The sequence below is a fragment of the Protopterus annectens genome, chromosome 13.part0 (assembly GCF_019279795.1).
Source record: "Protopterus annectens isolate FY-2018-M chromosome 13.part0, PAN1.0, whole genome shotgun sequence".
NCBI classification, from domain to species: Eukaryota; Metazoa; Chordata; order Ceratodontiformes; family Protopteridae; genus Protopterus; species Protopterus annectens.
The window spans coordinates 974,529,862-974,549,502 of NC_056747.1; the positions used below are offsets into that span (position 1 = coordinate 974,529,862).

Below are 19,641 nucleotides of genomic sequence, written 5' to 3' on the forward strand. Positions count from 1 at the left end.
TATGGGGGAGAGTAGAAGGGGTTGGTATAGACAGATACATTAGAAGGATGGGTTTGGGAGAGGGATGTAGTGGTAAGAGTAAAGACATGTCCAGTGTTTGCACTGTGGAGTGTGTGATTTGTACATGTGTTAAGAAATGTATTTTTTGCGGAAGGTCAGAAAAAGGATGAGGGGAAGAAAAAATAAATGCTTTTTTACATTTAATAGGTAAAACTGGGGCCACAGTCCTGCCATTTGATCAACAGCTGGTCTAAAAAGTAATTGCTTTTTTAATCATTGCAGCCCAAGCATCTCATAGACCAAGTACTTGTGTAGTTTAGAATGTTATGACAGACTGCAATCTTTCCTGTTCTCCGACTGGCTATGGTAGGACAGAATAATGAGCTCACTCACTTTGTGACTGACATATCTCAGGGGCCATCAGTATAGTTCCATGTCAGCACAGTAGGAAGCCAGCCCAGTCTGATCTTTCTATTTTCTTTAGTAGTCCATAGACCCGCATTTATTTCTGTGGGCCTAACTTTCAAGCATTCAGCCAGGAATATATTTTATTCTAGCTAAATTTAATTTTACAATTCTGCTTCATGCAGCCTTCTGTCAGCATCTTTCACTAGTTGCAAGTCATTGTCATCTTTGTGTAACATGCTGGCTTTTATTGGCTTGTCTTTTGATGTCATTCTTTATCACTGTTGCAGTATTCCTTAAAGAATGGAGCTCACCGCCCCAGGCACCCTGTCACTTGGCCAGTATGGATAAGCTTGGAAAATATTTTTGCTCCTCGTACAGAATGTAGGGCATAAAAGGACTAACAAACACAACTACCCTGAACATTTTTTGCTGCCAGTTCGAACGCAGTTGTCACTTGGTTTGAACATTTTGTTGCTGTTCTGAATTTTAGCAACACCAGAATGATACTTCACAGAGACAGGTTTCCGGACCTTGCCCATCAGTGCAGATCTTTTTGCCTCCCCTCTGAACAGGCAGCTTCCTGTCTTCTGTTCCAGAGTGTCATGCCATCTGGCCTGGAAAACAGATGCCCTATCCTTTCGTGAAAGGGGAGGTTTCTTTATGCTTTCCCTTATCTTTTCTACTTGCAAGAGTCCTGCAGAAGATTCAGCTGGACTCCCCAAAATCTTGCTAGTGACTCCCTTTTGGCTGAGACAGTGCTGGGTTCCCCCTCTTAATGCAAATGGCCAGGAGCAATCTTCACAAGTTACCTCACAAGTTGGATCTTCTCACACAGGACAAAGGGGTCTATCATCCATCCCCACTTGTCCACTCTGAGACTAACATTGTGGGTGATAGGATTTTGATTCCTTTCAGGCACCTCATTTCTGAGCTAGTTTTCAGAGTTTAACAGGAGGCAAGGAAACCCTCAACCAGAAAATCTTATGTCCAGATGGAAAAGATTTTCAGTCTGGTGCCATGCTCGTAACCAGGGCCCTTTTTTGGTGGGGATCCCCCTGGTCCTGTCTTATTTGTGTGAGTTGCTCCAGTCTGGCTTGACCTAGTCTTCTGTGAAGGCCCATTTGTCACCCATTTCTATTTCCTGGCCCCTGACTCCTCCTCTGACTTCTAGTTTTGAAATAAAGCGATTTCTTAAAGTCATCCTGCATATTAGGCCTCCAAGGAAACCTATTTTTCCTCCTTGAGACCTTTAATTTTGTTTTGGAGAAATTGACTCGGCTCCTGTTGAGCCTGCTGCTTCTGCTTCTTTGCAACATCGTACCCGGAAGACTGTTTTGTTGCTGGCTCTTACTTTTGCTTTTCTTAGCTCCAGGCCATTATGGCCATTCCTTATTTTTTTTTTTTTTTTTTTTCCCCACGGGCAGGGTATTCCTTTGTACTAATCCTTTTATGCTTTGGGGGGTAAATGAGTTGTCCTTAAATCAGTTGGTACAATTCCCTTCCCTTTTCCCTTCTCCGTCTGCTACTTAGAGTCCTGCATACCTTGGATTTGCACAAACAGCTCGGGTATTTTGATAAAATTAGGACTGTTTGATCAATTTCTTATTTCCTTTCATCCTAGGTCTTTGAGTTTGGCAGTTTCTAAGCAAACCATCTCCTCCTGGATATCTTAGGCCATTTCTTTTTGTTATTTTTTTCATGGGAAGTCTCTTTCTGCTTCTGTTAGAGGTTATTCTACTAGGGCTGTTGCCTCCTCTGGTGCCTTTATCAAGGGGTTGGACCTCCACTTCCATCATTGAAGCTGCTGTTTGGTCTTCAGTGCCATGTATTTACTAAGTATTGTAAGTTGGATATGGTTTCTAGGTCCAAAGCAGGTTTTGCTGAATCTATTTTATGTGAGTTTTTGAGAGCTCTTCTCAGCCTTCCTCCTCACATTCTATTTTTTGAGATTTTTTACTCTCCATTCTTTAAGGAATACTGCAACAGTGATATAGAAGGACATAGTACAATAGTGTAAAATCCTGCCATAACAGTAGATGTCCTTCTCTTTACTGCTGCAGCATTCACTCCCTCCCTGCAACCCCCTTCTTGTTTGTTCTGCATTTTTTCCTTCTGGATATGCATGGACTCCTTTGTGTTATGACAGTTCTCTTCTGGGTAGTAGCATCTGTACATCCCTTTTATGCCCTCCATTCAGTACGAGGAGCATAAATATGACATATGGTGCAAACAGAATCTTTTGAAGCTTATCCATACTGGCCGAGTGACAGGCTGGCTGGTGTGGGACATCCCTTCTTTAAGGTATACTGCAACAGTGAAGAGAGACATCTACTGTTATGGTAAGATTTTACACCACTATACTTTCTCTGTTGCAAGGATGTGGTTTTAATTTTCTGGTTCTGTATTCCACTGATCAGTAACTTCAGTTTTATCTGTGAAAAATTGGTTACATTTAGACTGGCATCAGTGGATGTTCTTCCTTATCACTGTTGCAGTATTCTTTACAAATGAGATGTCCTACCAAGGATAGCTGAATTTCTGCCTAACATACCAAAGCCTTTACACCTTCCAAGCACCATACATCTCACTTCTGTCTTACATCCAAGGCTTAAGGTACATATGTGACGTTCTTCTTTCTGCTTTTCCTGGTTAGAGGTCGCCACAGTGGAACTCTGGTCCGCTAATGATTGGCAGTAGAGTTTTACGGTGCCAAGGTGCCAGCCCGATGCCCAACCTTCAACAAAGGCATGCCCATTCATGCATGTCTTTCGAACGCCACTCGACCACGGGGAGGACATGCAGACTCCACACAGAAGGCGCTCCAGCCGAGAATCGAATGTGAGAACCTTTTTCTGTGAGGCAACAATGCCACCGCTGCACCACCGTGGCTATGATTGCCTAATCCTCTTAACTTCTTTGCCACTATTGAATTCTGTCTGCATGATGTTCGCCACATTGGTTCAGCTACAAAGTCTAAGGTAAGTACCTCATTGGAGTTTCTACCTTCTTATTTTTTTCTTCTTAGATTACTTTTTTTTACATGTCATCATCCAGGAAGAAAAAATGTGAGAGTGGGAGTCAAATTCCACATAAACAGACACAAGAAGTGCCTTTTTTGTTTGGGTGCTACACACAATTATACTCTGTGTGAGACCTGTCAGACATTTGTTCCCAAAGCTCTCCTGCAGCCCTTTGTCATTGCTTTCCATTTATGTCGAAAATGTGCTTAAAACTTTAAGCTCAGGGTACCATGGCCTCTGAATCTACCCACCCTGACATTCAGTATTTGATTAAGAAAAAAGCTTAAAAGGTGCACATTGAATCTCTTGCTGTTCATTTTCCTCCAGATGTCTCCAGGTTGTATGAAGAACCCAAGGACTGTCTAGTGCCAGGGTTCACTTCCTCTGTCATAACTTAGTTGCTGGCAGAGACTGGGCTGCCTATCCGCATGTCTGCCGAGGCTGTGCTTATGTCAGCGGCAGACGAGGAGGGCGGAAACATGGCTGTTACCATCAGAGGAGCTTAGAGAGATTTCCCAAATACTTGTTAGGAGGTGCCTGGTACTTTCATTGAATCTAGGCAAGGTTCTGAGCCACCTAAATTAGTTAAGAGTGATGTTCCCTTAAAAGAAGCAGAATACCAGACATATGTGGCCCCAGTGGCTAAGGATCCACAAAAGGAATGGCAGAATTTTACTCAGGGATGTTTCAGTACCTTTATGGCTGTAAATCCCTCACATGGATTGCCTTTACCTCCCTCTGTTCCCTGGTCCTCTACTCCTTCCAGGTATCATAGGGAGTCTGATTCCCCTGAAGAAGAGTAGGATTTAGACTCAGAAGTTATTGGCTTACTTTTCAGATCCACTCCCCTCTTGCCTGGGGTCTGAAGGAGAGGATTCACCTTCTCTTGATTCTCCTTTGGAGTAATTATCCTTTGAAGATACGGTGGTGCTTATGATGGAACATTTTAAGTGGGATTGTTCCCAGGTTTCTGACATTCAAAAGAGGCACTACAAACTCTGGTATATAGATTCATCCAGACCTTCTCTACTTTCTCCAATATTGGATGCCCTTTTGGACACTTTCTTTGCCTTCTCAAGTGCCTGATTTTTATAGCCTCTTGCTCCTAAGAAGCCTGATGCATTCTATAAAGTCCGTTTGTCTTAAAGTTGGTCCTTGGACCCTGCTGTGATTTCCCTAGCCACTGATAAACTGTCTTGGTTGATGTCCTCCTACAAGCTTTTACCTTCTGAAAGGACAGTCATGCTATGGAAACGTATGGAAAAAAGTGTATACGTCTGCTGCCTTGGCTTTCAGGGCCATTAACTACCAGATCCGCATGACTAGGTGTGCGTTGACTCTTCATTTTCATCTTGTGGGCATTCTGTCTGATACACTGCTGTTTCCATTTTGCTTCTTAGATAGCTGGTCATTTAATTAAATGCAGTCATGATGCTGCTGAGGCCTCCTCTAGAGCAGCTGCATTGGGGTCTGTGATGCTGCAATGTTCTTGGCTATGCGTACAGGCTATACCTGAAGACATCAAGGCAAAATTTCTGGATTCTCCCTTAGACAACCAGAATCTCATTGGCTCTGCAGATGTTGAGCTTTTTAAGACCCTATAAGGTGGGATAAGGGTGAAGTCGTGCAGGATCTGAAACAGATTTTCCTTTTTCCTGTTCCTAAGTTTCAGAGAAATTATCCATCAAAGTCTTTTGTGCATAAGCAGTCGAGGCAGCCTTCCAAGAGTGTTTTTCTCTGATAAGCCTTCTCAGGATTCTAAGGGTCAAAAGCTTTCTTTCCCTGACAAATCTGCATCCATTTGACATTAAACCACTTCAGTCAGATCCCTCTGCCTGTCCGGTTGACTGTCTTTTTCTGTATGCAACAGGTAACTACAGACTGGAGGCTACTCCAATAATCTCAAGGTCCTGGGACTTTGGTTTCCTCAGTAACTGGCAATCCATATCAACATCAAGGAGATGAGAGCTCTGATTCTGAATCTTCATGCTTTCCACTCCCTTTGGGTCCCAAGTCCTCTAAGGATCTGCACAGAAAATACCATATTCACATGGTACCATCAACAAGCAAGATTCTCATGAATGGATGCTTCAAAGGAGGTGTTCCTGGATATTGTACCTCGGTGGAGTACTCCTCAAGTAGATCTTTTTGCCTCCTCTCTGAACAGACAACTTCTCAAGTTTTGTTCTAGAGTGCCAAGTCCACTAACTTGGAGAGTGGATGCCATGTTTTTTCCTAGGAGAGGGGGTTCTGTATGCCTATCTCCCTCATCCTCTGCTACCAAAAGTCTTGCACAGGATCATGTGGGACACACCCAGCATCTTGCTGGTGATTCCGTTTTGGCCCAGACAGCACTAGTTCCCTCTTCTATTTCATCTGGCTAGCGGCAGTCATCACGTTACCTCACAGTATGAATCTTCTCACACAGGACAATGATTCTGTCATTCACCCTCATTTGCCCACTCATCAGCTGACTCTTTGGGTGATAGGGTTTTGATCACTTTTAGATATTAATGTTTTTGAGAATATGCTTTGGGTTTTGCAAGAAGCTAGAAAACCCACTACTCAAAAATCCTATGTGGCTACATGGAAGAGATTTTTCTGTTTGGTGTCTCAAGCATGACATGGCCCCTTTTTTGTGTGGGTATTTCTACTGTCCTTTTTTGTGCAAGTTGCTTATTTCTGGTCTGACACATTTGTCCTACTTAGGACCTTACTTTTGTTCTTGAGAAATTAACTTGGTTTCCCTATGAGCCTGCATTTTCCTCTTCCTTGCTGCACTGTACTTGGAAGGCTGTACTGTTGGTGCTTCTGACTTCTGCCAAGAGAGTCTCTGAACTTCAGGCAGTCATGGCAGTTCCATTTTTTTTGCTTGTTTTCACAAGAACAGGGTTTCACTTCATGCCAGTCTTTCTTTTTCCCCATGGTTCAAAGGTTCATAGGTTGGTACAAGGCTATCAGCCCTAGGGCCTATACAAGCCTAGCCATAACAATTCCCTGGCTATTTCTTCCCACATTATTTACTTCCCTTTACCCCTGTCTAGCAGAGTGACTGACATGATCCCTGGGGTGAATTTCCTTTCTCCCATCCAATTGTCAAGGTTCCTTTTGAAGAGGGCCAAAGAGGCACTCTGCTTGACATGTATGGGCAATCTATTCCAGAGTCTGGGGAGTCTCTGGGTCAGGAACCTATCCCTCCAGTATGTTTTGTTTATTGTAATAACAAGGTTTAGATCCCTGGAGCATGTGGCTCTGAGGGATTGGGATTTTTTTTTAAGTGTAGCATGTCCAACAGCTCTAGGTTTCACATGGCCTTGTATGTTAAGCAGAGATCGCCTCTGAGTAGACGATATGCGACAGAGTATAGCTGGAGTTTTTTAAGGCGATCAGCGTAGGGCATCTGCTTTAGGCCTGTGATTCTTTTAGTGAGGTATTTCTGCGGCCTTTCCAGTTGTTGCAGATGTCTTGAGAGGTACATACCAAACGGGGCGTTTTATTCTATAATGGGGTCTAATGAGGGATGAGTACAGTGGGACAATGACCTCCTTTTTTCTTGATGAAAAGCCCTTCATGATGAGGTGTGCCACATAGAAGGATTTCCTGACTGTTGTGGCGATGTGGTTATCGAAGGTGAGACCACTGTTCACCTTGTCCCTAAGTCTCATCACACTTTCGGTGTTTAGTGTACTGCCACCTATATGGTAATTCACGGATGCATGTTTTTTCCCAACGGGGATAACTATACATTTCTTGGTGGTTAATGATTTCTCCTTTAATCAAAACAGTTAGTCTTCCTTTTTCTCTCTCTCCACAAAATACTTGGGAGAGGATTCTTCATACCTTGGATTTACATAGACAGGTCAGGTATTACCTAGGCAAGACAAAAGATATCAGGAAATTGCAACAATTTTTCTTTTTCATTCCAGGAAATTGAGTTTGGCTGTTTCTATGCAAACCATCTTGTCCTGGATCTCTAAGGGTATTTCTTTTTGCTATTCCTTTCATGGCATGCATCTTTATCAGTTTGTGCTCATTCTACCAAAGCATTTGCCTTTTCTGTTGCTTTTTTCAAGGATCTGTATAATAGATCCATTTTGGAAGCTGCTACCTAATTTCATGTACCTATCTTTACTAACAAATTAAAAACTGGATGTCATTTCTGGGGCCAGGGCAGGTTTTTCCAGGGACATCTTTCACGGGTTCTTGGAGGGCTCCTCTGTAGCTTCCTCCTGCCATCCTCTCCAGTAGCTTTTGTAGTGTCCCAGTTGTAAAAAATAAATGCAACAGTGATAAGGAAGAGGGCATAGATTCATAGGTATATACTAAGATAATGACTACCAGGACCTTTATAAGCTTAGCCACACAACCCAACTCAGTTGCATTCCCTGGTAATGTTCCCGTCTTAATGGAGGGGCAGTGTCCGTGTTAGGAGGAAGGGTATGTTAGGAGATTGCTAAAAAGTTATGTGGAGGGTATGTTAGTTACGGAATATTTACTGTTGGCCTCAGTCTGTAAGAGACTTGGGGGCCAGCCCAGAGATGAATTTGAGATTTCCCATCCTATGGTTAAGATTACATTTGAATAGTTAGGAATGAACTCTGCTCCACATGGATGGGGAGCCTATTCCATGCATGGGGATCATGAGAGTCGCTTTTCTGTATAGTCAGCATGTTCTGTTTGTTGCAAGCAAAGTTCATATCCCTGAATCTAGTGTTTCTGGTGCTCCTCATTTTGTAGATGTGCAAAAGCTCCATCAGGGCTGGATTTTTAGGATGCTTTATGTGCCAGTTACAGATGACCTCTCAGCAGCCTGGAAGAGACCGAGTATAGAGATGGGGCTGTAAGGTGATCTGTATAGGACACTGTGTTTATACCCTGGACTCACTTGATGAGAAACCTCTGTGGCCATTCCATAGTACAATTGTGTAATATATTACCATAACAGTAGATGTCATACTTCTCACTTGCAGCATTCTGTCCGTCCTTCTTTCTCCCTGTTTTTCTCTGTTGCTTTCCTTCTGGCTGAGGGGGTCTTTCTTCCTCTCTTCTCCCACTCCTGGATGTCCATATTGTGCTTTTCTTTGGTTGCTCTGGTTCTTCTGGGGCATTTCAGTTCTTAGGATTAGGCAGTTATGCATCACATATATACCTAATGCCGTAGATGTAGGACATACTTCTGACATACAGTGCCTGGAAGGTCTAAAGGCTTTGGTATGTTGGCTGGATGTTCAGCTGTCTTCTCCAGTATATTCCAGTTGTAAAGAATACTGCAACAGTGAAAAGTAGGACATCAGCTATTATGGTAAGATCTTACACAGCTGTACTTTTATCATAGATCCAATGGGGGAGTGGAGAATCTTGACATGAAGGTCACAGTGCGCTGCTGTAGTCAGCAGTAAAAAGACTTGTGGATTCCAGCCTATGGAGGGGCAAGAGTCGAGATGTTATAATTGGTAGAGAAACCGCTACCCTTTTGTGTACTGACAGTTAACCCACTGCATTCAGTACCGTTTAAAGATCCATGCATTTCTGTTATTGTCATGTTCATAGGTGTTTACTAGGCTAACAACCACAAGGGTCGTTTTAAGCCTAGCCATGCATCCCACATCTCTGACAAGTTCTGATACCTTTTATAAGTGTAAGAATGGGCCTGGGAGATGAAGCATTTACAGGTTACCTGTGTCCATTTGAGACATAGACGCCAAACAAGGGATGAATTTCCGGTTTCACTTGAATTGGGTTAGGGAGGAACTTTGCTTCACGTGGATAGGGTGCCTGTTCTATAGACTGGGTAGTCTCTGGGATGCATACCTATCTCTCCAGCAGGTCCTATTTATATCGCAGGCGAGGTTTAAATCTTTCGACTAGGTAATTCTGGTGCTGTTTGTTTTGTGGATATGCAGGACGTCCGTAAGAGTGGGGTCTGACAATGCCCTGTATGCCAGGCATAGAACTCCCCTCAAAAGCCAGTAGGAGACAAAATACAGGGATAGGGTCTTGAGGTGGTCTGCATAGGACATGTTACTTATGCCCTGTATTCTTTTAGTTAAGAACCTCTGTGGATGTTCCAATTGTTAGATATGCCTGGTTAGGTCCATACCAAACGGGGCATTGTACTCCATGATAGGTCTGATGAATGCCAAACAAAGTGGAACAATGACTTCCTTGGACTTAGATGCCATACCTTTGTTTATAACTTGTGCAACATAGAATGGTTTCCTCACCAGTGTAGACATGTGATGATTAAAGGCTAGATTTCTTTGTGTGTGTGTGTCCTTAAATCCCTGAGTACTGGGTCAACTCTAAGGGATATGTTGTCAATATGATAGTTACCAGGGATGGATGACTTCCCAAAGGATACTATTATGCGTTTCTTGGCATTTATAGTCCATGGCTCTGACACCAGTTGCTTGTCTTTGTCAGCCCCTGCTGGAGAACATGTGTGTCAGTGTGAGGTTCAGTGACAGCTCCTGATTTGCAATCATCTGTAAATTTAGTCAGCCAAGACCACAGACATTGGCCTTGACTTCTGAGAAGTAAATGCCAAAAAGGAGCGGTCCAAGGAATGATTCCCCGAGGGACTCCTTGTCACTGGCTTCTTTGTAGAGGTGGACTCCCCAGTTCTAACTTCCTGGGTCCTGTCTGTGAGCTAGTTGGCTATCCACTGGGTGACATATATGGGTTTGTACCTATCCTCTTGAGTTTGTCAACAATGTTGATTCTGTGATTAATCGTATATTGTTTCATACATTCTCATCATCTCTAATACTTATTTTTTTTTAAACCTTTCTATTCAGATGTATCACTAAGCAATATCCAGTTATAAAGGATAGAATATATTACTATTTGAATACATCTCTTTATGTCTTCTGTTTTAAGGGGGATAAGCTTAAATAGAGAGTTCTCAAGACTGAAGAAATTATCTGAGAAGAAACATACTTGAGTGAAATACTGCTCTTTTAAAATAGATCAGTGTGCTTAAATGAAGTGGAAATTAGCTGTATAGAAATTGTTTTGTTTTGGGCAATTTGTAATATATTTTTGAATGATTCTGAGGATTGTGGGTAGGAAGATTTAGCATATTTAAGAGAACTTGTGTGTTCATTTACATGGGTATTTATTGAGATTTAATTGTGTGAAAAAGATTTACCCGACACAGTAACTAATGACATGTTTTAGGAATCTTTGGATAATTTATTCCTCGGATATTTTCTTGAAGCTTACATGTTTATATACATTTTTTTTTATTTTCCAGGTACCCTGGTTCAACATTCATGGATCACATTTTACGGTATCAGGATACTGAAGGTGTAAAAATGATAGTTGTGCTTGGCGAGGTTAGTGCCTACTGTCCTGTTATGCTAATATATCTCATCAAGAAATTTGCTGTTTCCTGCTATTTTACTTGTATAAGATATATTTGTAGTCTTCACAAAAGTTCTGTAAGGTCTGTGTTAGCCTGCTCATCCGTGTATTTTTAAACTGATGATGTGAAGTTGTCCTATCTTGCCTTCATTCTGTACTTGTGGGTTCGGAACCGATCCTTTGTTCCAACTCTGCCATTTACAAAAGCTCGAGGTCTCCAACCAGCTCGTGGCTTACTCCCTGTCCCATGATGCTCTAGGGCATTCCCCAGATCTCATTTACCGCTAAACAGATCGGGCGTCTTTCAGCTGACTGGCTAAGTTACCTTTTTTGAATTAATATTATACATTCAAAGTTTCTCCCTTTCTGTAGGTACTTTAGAGCCGTTATCCTGTTGGTTGTTTGATTTTGTTACTCACAATATACTGTGTCCATTACTTGCTGTTTCCCTTTGGGCCGTCGTTTGTTGTAATGCCCACATTTTCACTCCCATACTGGCCTTTCTGTATGTGTGAACTTTGGATTACAGTTTAGCCCCACACTGTGTTGTACTTGTAGGTGTTTTCTTGTCTGTGTTGAGTTTTTCTGTACAGAAATTTAGTTGTATTTTTCTACTAATCGTTCGTTTAAGTTAGAGAGTGACTAAGACTAAGCCCGTTTGAGTTAGAGGGCTTTATTGCTGTGTGGTATGCATTTATTTTTAAAAAAAAAAAAAAAGTTTTGAACCTCCTTTTTCAGAGTCTGCTTGTTTAATTTAGTCAGCAACTCAGCTTCTCTGTTAGAGGGTCCTTTTTTCCTGTGTGCTATGCCTTTTGTTCTAATATAATGTATAAAAAAAAAAAAAAAAAAAAAAAAAAAAAAAAAAAAGTATTTCTGGCGTTTGCTACTGTTTCTCTAGATAGCTAGTTTAATTTAGAGAGCTGCTTTAGACTCAGTTGTAGAGTGTGATTGTTTCAATACTTGTTTTTGCTAAGTTGTATTGCTTTGCTGGCACTTTGTCCAAGAAATCAAAAGACACTAAATCATCAGGTTTTAAAAAATGCGCCAACTGCTCTAAAAAATGTCTTTAACGGATAGTCATACAGAATGTGTCTCTTGCCTTGGAGCAGTACATTTACAGGAGTCATGCTCCATAAGCCAGTCATTTAGTTCAAGGATTCTACTTGAAAGAAAAAATAAACTTATACTGAGAAGGTTATTAAAGACGTCTTTTTCTGAATCCTTAGAAGGTCAGAGTCCATCAAAGGAAACCTCTTCCACTCCTTCTAGATCTGAGAAGTCAACAAAAAGGTTTTCATCTTCCTCAGACCATTCTAGACCTTCAACAAAAATTTAAAAACTGACCTCATCAGACCCGAAATATGTTGGGCCCATAAAACCTTCTACCTTGGCTCCTCTTGCTTCAGAGCCGATGGAGATACAGATTCGGAGCCAGTCCCCTGCCCTGGAGCCCGTATCTCTGACTTTAAGATCTCATATACTACAGAGGTTGAGATCTCCTGCCCCCTCTTCTCAGCCCTCCAGGAGTTCGTCAGATGCGGATGTGGATCATGTGGTGTGAAGGCTCTTGAGTGCACACTAGCGCTGGCCAAATTATTGTTGGAACTGACCCAGCGGGCTTCATACCTGAGTGAAACTACCCCTTCTTTATCGATTCCTCCTCTGACCCACCTCCAAGCTGGAATGCATGGAGTTGATATTAGTAAAACCGTCAGAGCCGAGACCTGCTCCAGGATCTACAGCTCCAACTTCTGCTGGAGTCTAGGAGCCGATGCTCCCCTTTTGGGTCCAGCGGGGGACTGTCAGATCGGACAGTTGGATCTGAACTTGCCTCTCGCGGCCTCAGCACGGGGAGCTCGGCTCCTACATCAGCTTTGGAGCCCAACCCCCTTGGCTCCAGGGAGGCTTTCTGGTTCTTCTGAGCCGGAGGCTTCCTCAAGTCTTGGGTGGGGGGCTGTCGAGATGATGAGGAGAGTGATGTCCCCACGAGCAGCTCCACACTCAGATCCTGTCATTCCTCCCCAGAAGGCACTGGTGTCCATCTCAGCACAACCGATTCCACTCAGACATGGAGACCAAAGACTCAGGATGCCCCAGTGGGTGAACCCATCTCTTCTGAAACCTCTCCAGAATGCTATTCTGAAGAAATCCTTCACAAGAGATTATGTAAGAGGAAGCAGTCCAGTCTATAAGATAGTAATCCACTGCCACCAACCACTATTTATCAGGTACTAATAAGGCCCTTATCAAAGGGTGTCCAATTTTACTGTGCAATATTATTATCCAAATAGTAAGTGTGACTTGAGACTTGAAGGCTGTTTAGGAGTGGCTGGTACAGTATCACCAAAAACATGCAATGCACTCTTAAGAGATTAATTTATCTGTACACAAAACCACCACAGTTGAAAGGTTTAAAAATGTTTAATAATAAATAAATACAGACACAAGACTATGCTTCTTCAACACAATGACATAAGAGTTCAGAAATCACAGGAACTTTAAAACAGTATAATAGGATAGTCTGACATAAGTATACAAAACAGCTAAACTAATCTGACTATATTCCATCTACCTCTAAGAGAAATACTAAGTTCTAAATAACTTTGGTCTTACAACAGTCCCCAGAGTGTTCACCAAATGTATGGCAGTAGTTACGGCTCACCTGAGACATTTAGGATTCCAAATGTTTCCATATCTACACTGGCTCCTAACCGCCACCACCAAGCATCTACTAACAGAAGCAAGAGACACCACTCTGACACTTTGTTCTCATCTAGGGATCACAGTAAACTATGAAAAGTCTGCCTTACTGCCATCTTAACATATAATTTTTATAGGAGCAAATTTAGACACTACAACAATGATGGTAAAGCTTCCACCAGAGAGAGTACAGGCCCTTCGAGCACAGGTTCTAAACCTTCTTTTCAAAAGGAAGACTCAAGCAAGGACTGTTCTAAAAGTACTAGGCACCATGGCAACAGCAGTAAATGGAATTCCCTTAGAGGGGCTGCACATGAGAATTCCACATAGGCTGCTGTTCACTCAGTGGTCCATGCAGGATCTTCCAATGTCACACCAGATTGTGTTGACAGAATCTTGCAAAAGAGACCTTCGTTGGTGGCTTCACTCTGATCAAGTGACTGTAGGTCGACCTTTTGTTCTTCCACAACCACTCACCACAGTGACCATGGATGCTTCCCAGATGGGGGGGGGTATTATCAGGGAAGAACAGTCCAAGGCACTTGGCTGGATCACGAGGCCCACTTGCACTTCAATGTCATAGAGATGAGAGTGGTGCTTCTTGCATTGCAGGCATTCCAAGACTCTCTTCCACTAGGAACGATTGCGATCCAAACAGACAATATGTCAGTGGTATGGTACATAAACAAGGAGGAACCAGATCTTACTCCCTTTGTCAAGAGGCCCTGAGAGTATGGCAGTGGACAACCTCCTCCCAACGCTTTCTGATGGGAACTTATATCCCAGGGAAATCCAACATGATAGCAGACATAATCAGCAAAGAAATACTGATGCCTCACGAGTGGTCCCTGAAACAAGACATAGCGGAAATGATTTTCCAAAAATGGGGCCAGCCTTGCTGCGATCTTTTTGGCATGTCCATGAACGCTAAATGCAGTGGCTACCTTCCCCAAATTCCCCCTCCGGGGGAATCCCCAAGGGATCCATTTGCACACAGTTGGCCCCTGGTCTTCTTTACGCTTTCCTTCTGATCCAAAGTTCTTCAGAAAGCCAGTGCATTGGGAAGGACCTTAATACTTATAGCCCCTTACTGGCCTTGTGAAATTTGGATCCCCTTCTTGCGGCCTCATCTTCAGGAGGAGCCTTGGATTCTGGACCCAGTGCCTGATCTTCCGACCCATCCGTCGGGAATGCTCCATCCATCTCTTCAAACCCTCAAGTTGACAACTTGGCTACCTAACCTTTCAACTTCAGTGCAACATATCCTGATTTCTTCGCACAAAGCTTCTATGAGAAGATTATATCTCAGAAAATGGAAAAGAGTTTCCTCCTGGGCCTTAAAAAGTCATATTGACCCTTTCTCTGCATCTCTAACTTCAATGCTGGAATTTTTTGGCAAAACTTTTTAATGAGGGAGCAGCTTCAGCTACTATTTGAATACAGTTAGCAGCAATTTCTAATTTTCGTTTTGGAGGAGGGGACCCAACGTTATGTCCCACAGATTTTGTAAAGCTTTCTTGAGAGGTACTAACCTGTTAAAACCACCCATTAAACCACCTCTACCTCTATGGAACCTAAATTTCATATTATCCCATATAATTCTTCCCCCCTTCGAGCCTGCATCATCCTGTGACTTGAAGTTCTTAACTTGCAAGATGATTTTCTTAGTGGCTGTCACTTCAGCTAGGAGGGTTTCGGAATTATAAGCATTATCTATCAAACTTCCATATATGCAGTTTCACAGTGACAGAATCTCACTTTGCATAAACCCATCCTTCCTACCAAAAGTATGCCCAGAATTAAACTTAAATCAGTCTATAAAATTACCATTTCCCCCCTAAGTATGGCAGTAAGGCGGAATACATGTTACGTCAACTTGATGTACATAGACAATTACGTTTCTAATTACACAGAACGAAGGACTTTAGAAAACCTGATCAATTGTTTGTATCCTTTTCAGCCTGCAAGAAAGGAGCTTCATTAGCAAAAAAACACTCTAATAAGTGGTTGTCAGATTGCATCTCGTATACCTATCAATCAATGAGTAAACAACTTCCAGACAAAGTAAGAGCTCATTCTACCAGGGTATTTCGACCTCCTCTGCCTTTCCTGCAAAGTTTCAAATTGATACAGTTTGTGCGGCATCAAAGTGGGCAGTCCTCATACCTTTATCACTCTTTGCAAAGTGGATTTGGCCTCCAGGGACAGGGCCTCCTTTGGGTCCACTGTTCTGAAGAATGTTCTCTTGTAAGCCATCCAAGAAAGATGTTGCTAAGGACGCTGTCCCACAAGTACAGAATTAAGGTGAGATGGGACAACTTCACATAAAGAAGTTATGTACTCAACATAACATACGTTCCATGTGAGTTGTCCATCTCGGATTCATTCTTACGTCTCACCCTCCTACCCCCATCATTTTAACTCCTGAAGGATCAAGAGGTTACTAATTGGTATCTGATATTCTCTCACCCTCTTCTTAACTTGTAATGTAATGGAGAATTATTACGTACGCATGTTAGTATACCAGCAGTAAGATCTGGGGAATGCCCTAGAGCATCATGGGGTAGGGAGTAAGCCTTGAGCTGGTTGGAGACCTCGAGCTTTTGTAAACGGCCAAGTCTGAACTGAGGATCGGTTCCGAACCCACAAGGTACAGAATGAAGGCAAGATGGACAACTCACATGGAACGTTATGGTGAGTACATAACTGCTTTTTATATTCTCTTTCTAGTTTAACCTGTACATTTGTTTTTTGTGAAGGCAGTTGGCTTTCATTTCAGACTAGTTAAGTTCTGTGTTGCAGCTGGTAAGGATTTTTTTTTATGTAAATAAACTTGGTTTTGTGTTTGTTGTAATGCTTTGTCGCAAAGCACTTTGCAAAATGGATGAAATTTAACCAAGTGTTAAACAAAAATTATGAAAAATGGCTATGCTAAATGGTAAATACATTTCAATATAAATATGAAACGGATTGTTGATATATTAAGTTGAGAAATTATATATTACAAAACGTCCATGTAATAAAAATTTGGTTACAAAATGGGCTCATTGCATACTTTTCATTCAGTATTAAACTCTAACTAAAAAAACTGTAAGAAGTAAAAATAAGTGGGAGTTGAAAATATTCATAGACAGCAAGATGCTGATATTTTAACTTCCCAGCTGTACTAACAAGCTTATGATGGAACAAAATAGTGAATGTAAGAAAATTACAAAAGAAATCTTAACATTATTTACACCTGTTTGAGGTAAAAACAGCTGTGTGTGGCTGTTAGGTACAGCATTAAAATGTATATTATGATTGTGCTGCGTAGTTGGAATGGATACCAGGAAATATGAAGAAAATGCTTACTGTATGCCAGAAGGATGCAGCTGACAAAATATGCTGTGTCACGATTACTACTTTAATCAACATCATAGTTTCACTGTGTGCTGAAGACAGGAAATGTCTGTTGGTTGGTAGAAAATGTACTGCAAGTTCTGGCTAGAATGCCAAGCCTAGTTGCCATATTTTAAATTTCTGGTAGAATGCAGGCCACCTAGAGGACTGCAACAGTGTATGGTACAGATGTGGTGACATAATTTTTATGTTTTTTATCAAATGTACTACATTGTCTAGAGCCTTTGGTGCATGGGGCAGATGGTTCCATCTGTGTATGACAGTTCACAGAAACCGATTCATGACAATGTTGCGCATTTATGGCCTGTCTTATTGAAAATGTTAGTGATCTAAAGCATAGGTGGCATTTTATATTGAGAACTTGTTAAAACTGCAGCAGAACAGGTTTTGCATAGGTCATTCATGCAGGTTTTTACCATGTACTGTGTACAGCATTCTTACTTAAGCTGAATGAGAGAGTGCGCTAAAAGAATGTTTATTCTGAAGTGCTATGGTCACTTATTAAAATGTTCGAGTAGCTAGAGCAACCACCATATTTCCAATTTTCATTGTAGCTTTTTACCTATGTGTAGGTACCCCCATGCCTGCTGACCATCATGTCTCCCTTTGATCAGCTGCCATACTGTTTGGTGAGGCATCCAGGCAGCCAAGAAGTTGCTGTGTGATCTCACTGGCATCCTACCATTGAGAGCATTTCTTTCTTTTTTTTTTCTTTTTTTTTTTTTTTTTCGCATTCCAATACCCACTCCTAGTGGTGGCATCATCCTCACTGCAAGGGTTTATGCCCCTTTGCTCATGCATACATGCTTTTTCCCCCGCCTTTGTCCATTGAGTTTCAAGAATGCCCCTCTTCCTCAAAATCTGGTATTAAGTTTGGTACTCCATTTCCTTGCCTTGTCCTGTTCTCTTAGCTGCATTCAATGTCTGGCCAGTCATAATGTGGCACACCTGTATGCTAAATTACTGAAATCATGCAGTCCATTGGATTCAACTTTTAGTTTCTTGATTTTTATGCCATTCTAGAGTTATTCAGCTCTTTAGGCTCATTTGTGCTTTTCATTCTTTTAGGTTGGTGGAACAGAAGAGTACAAAATTTGTAGCGGCATTAGAGAAGGAAGAATTACCAAGCCCGTTGTGTGTTGGTGTATTGGTACATGCGCTACCATGTTCTCATCAGAGGTAATAGAAGTGTACTATGTCTGAATGTTCTACATCACAGACATGATACTTTCAGTAATATGATGACACTGTGAGAGATATAAAGTTGTTGTAAAAGGTAATTGTTTTTAAGTAAACCAGTCCACTGCAGACTCTATTCAGCCATTTGTATGAAGTATGTCATTGCTCTGTTTGGGTTAGGTTGTTGTTGCCTAGCATGAGCATTTTGCCCAACATTTGTATTGCTGAAAGCTTTGTATGATGTGAACCTGTGAAGGCAGATGCAGCAACTGGAACCAAATAACTTAAGATATGTTGACATACTGAGCACATGTGATTTCTCACTCTTATACAGAACAGGAGCAGATTGTAGACCACAAAATGGTCTGGGACTATATTCAGATTGTACATTTTATACTTTATCATTGAATCCTATATTGATTAATATGTGGTCAGACATATATAGAATGTGTTAATTTGTATTTTAAGTAAGGGACAGATTTTAACTGAAGTGAAACACAAAAATAGATATTATAAACAGTGCCACAGTAGCAAAAAATCAGAACTTGGATAAACAATTGTCCAACGGTTTGGCAGAATGCCTTCAAGGATTTCTGCAAAATTACAAATTGCAGGGTATAAACAAGCAAAATTGCACTACAGCATATTTTAAATTAACCATGTATAGCCAAGCTCTTGATTAAGATACCATGGTGGTAGGGTATAAAATTTAATAATTAGCCTGCTTTGTCAAAAAATTGTTTTAAATGCAAGTTGTCCCCAAAATTAAGAATATACAAAGGTAATCCAGAAGGCTAGAGTCAAGCCTGGTATCCCATCTGTGATCCAGAGGGTGATGGGACTAAAAAGAGTACAAAGGATTAGTCCAGATAAAATCACTTCAGCTAGCAGGTCTTGGAGACTCTCTCTCTCTCTCTCTCTGTCTCTGATATCCTCCCTCCCTGTGTGAGTTGGTGCCTTGTTGAAATTTCAAGTAGTTTATTCAGTTAAGTAGGTAAGATGGACAAGTGTTCTTGATCCAATACAGTATTAGAATACTAACGGGTTTCATGTTTACAGCCCCAAAGATCTTTATACAATGAAAACCAATAGAAAAAATGCACCAAAATACAGAAATTGGTGGATGAAATAAACTAGTAATGTATAAAAGTGTGCAAGTGTGTGCATGAGAATTCACTAACATGCTAAATGGGAGAATTATACCAAAACTTTATGGTAATAGCTGCATGAAAGAATGTGTGTTTTGAATTTACCGTTTAAATCTCTGCTGTGATACAAGAGTGTACTAAATCTAATCAATTCAGAATTGAGGGTAAAGTAATTAAACATATATTTGTACACCTTCTACACATCATTTTTATTATTTTTTAGTATGTTTTGTATCTTCGGTACATAAAAATACTTCCTCACAAATTTCCTAAAAAGAAAAACCTTACAGATTGTGTGGCAGCTTACGTAAATTCAATATTCTCTTAATAGAACAATAGTATTTAAATCCTGGTTTTCTGAATGCATTTTATTTCAGTTGCCAGCATAATTCTTTTTTTCTCCAAAACACCATTGACGTCCC

At 41.3% G+C, this 19,641-nt stretch overlaps 1 protein-coding gene across 1 annotated transcript in view; it reads left to right on the forward strand.

Moving 5' to 3' along the window:
* Positions 1-19,641, forward strand: part of ACLY (ATP citrate lyase) — a gene marked incomplete at its 5' end in the record, with an annotated part of 1,378,630 nt that overhangs the window by 929,482 nt on the left and 429,507 nt on the right. Inside the window, 2 exon segments of the mRNA XM_044054761.1 lie at positions 10,684-10,765; positions 17,961-18,071. Coding sequence (XP_043910696.1) covers positions 10,684-10,765; positions 17,961-18,071 — 193 coding nt within the window.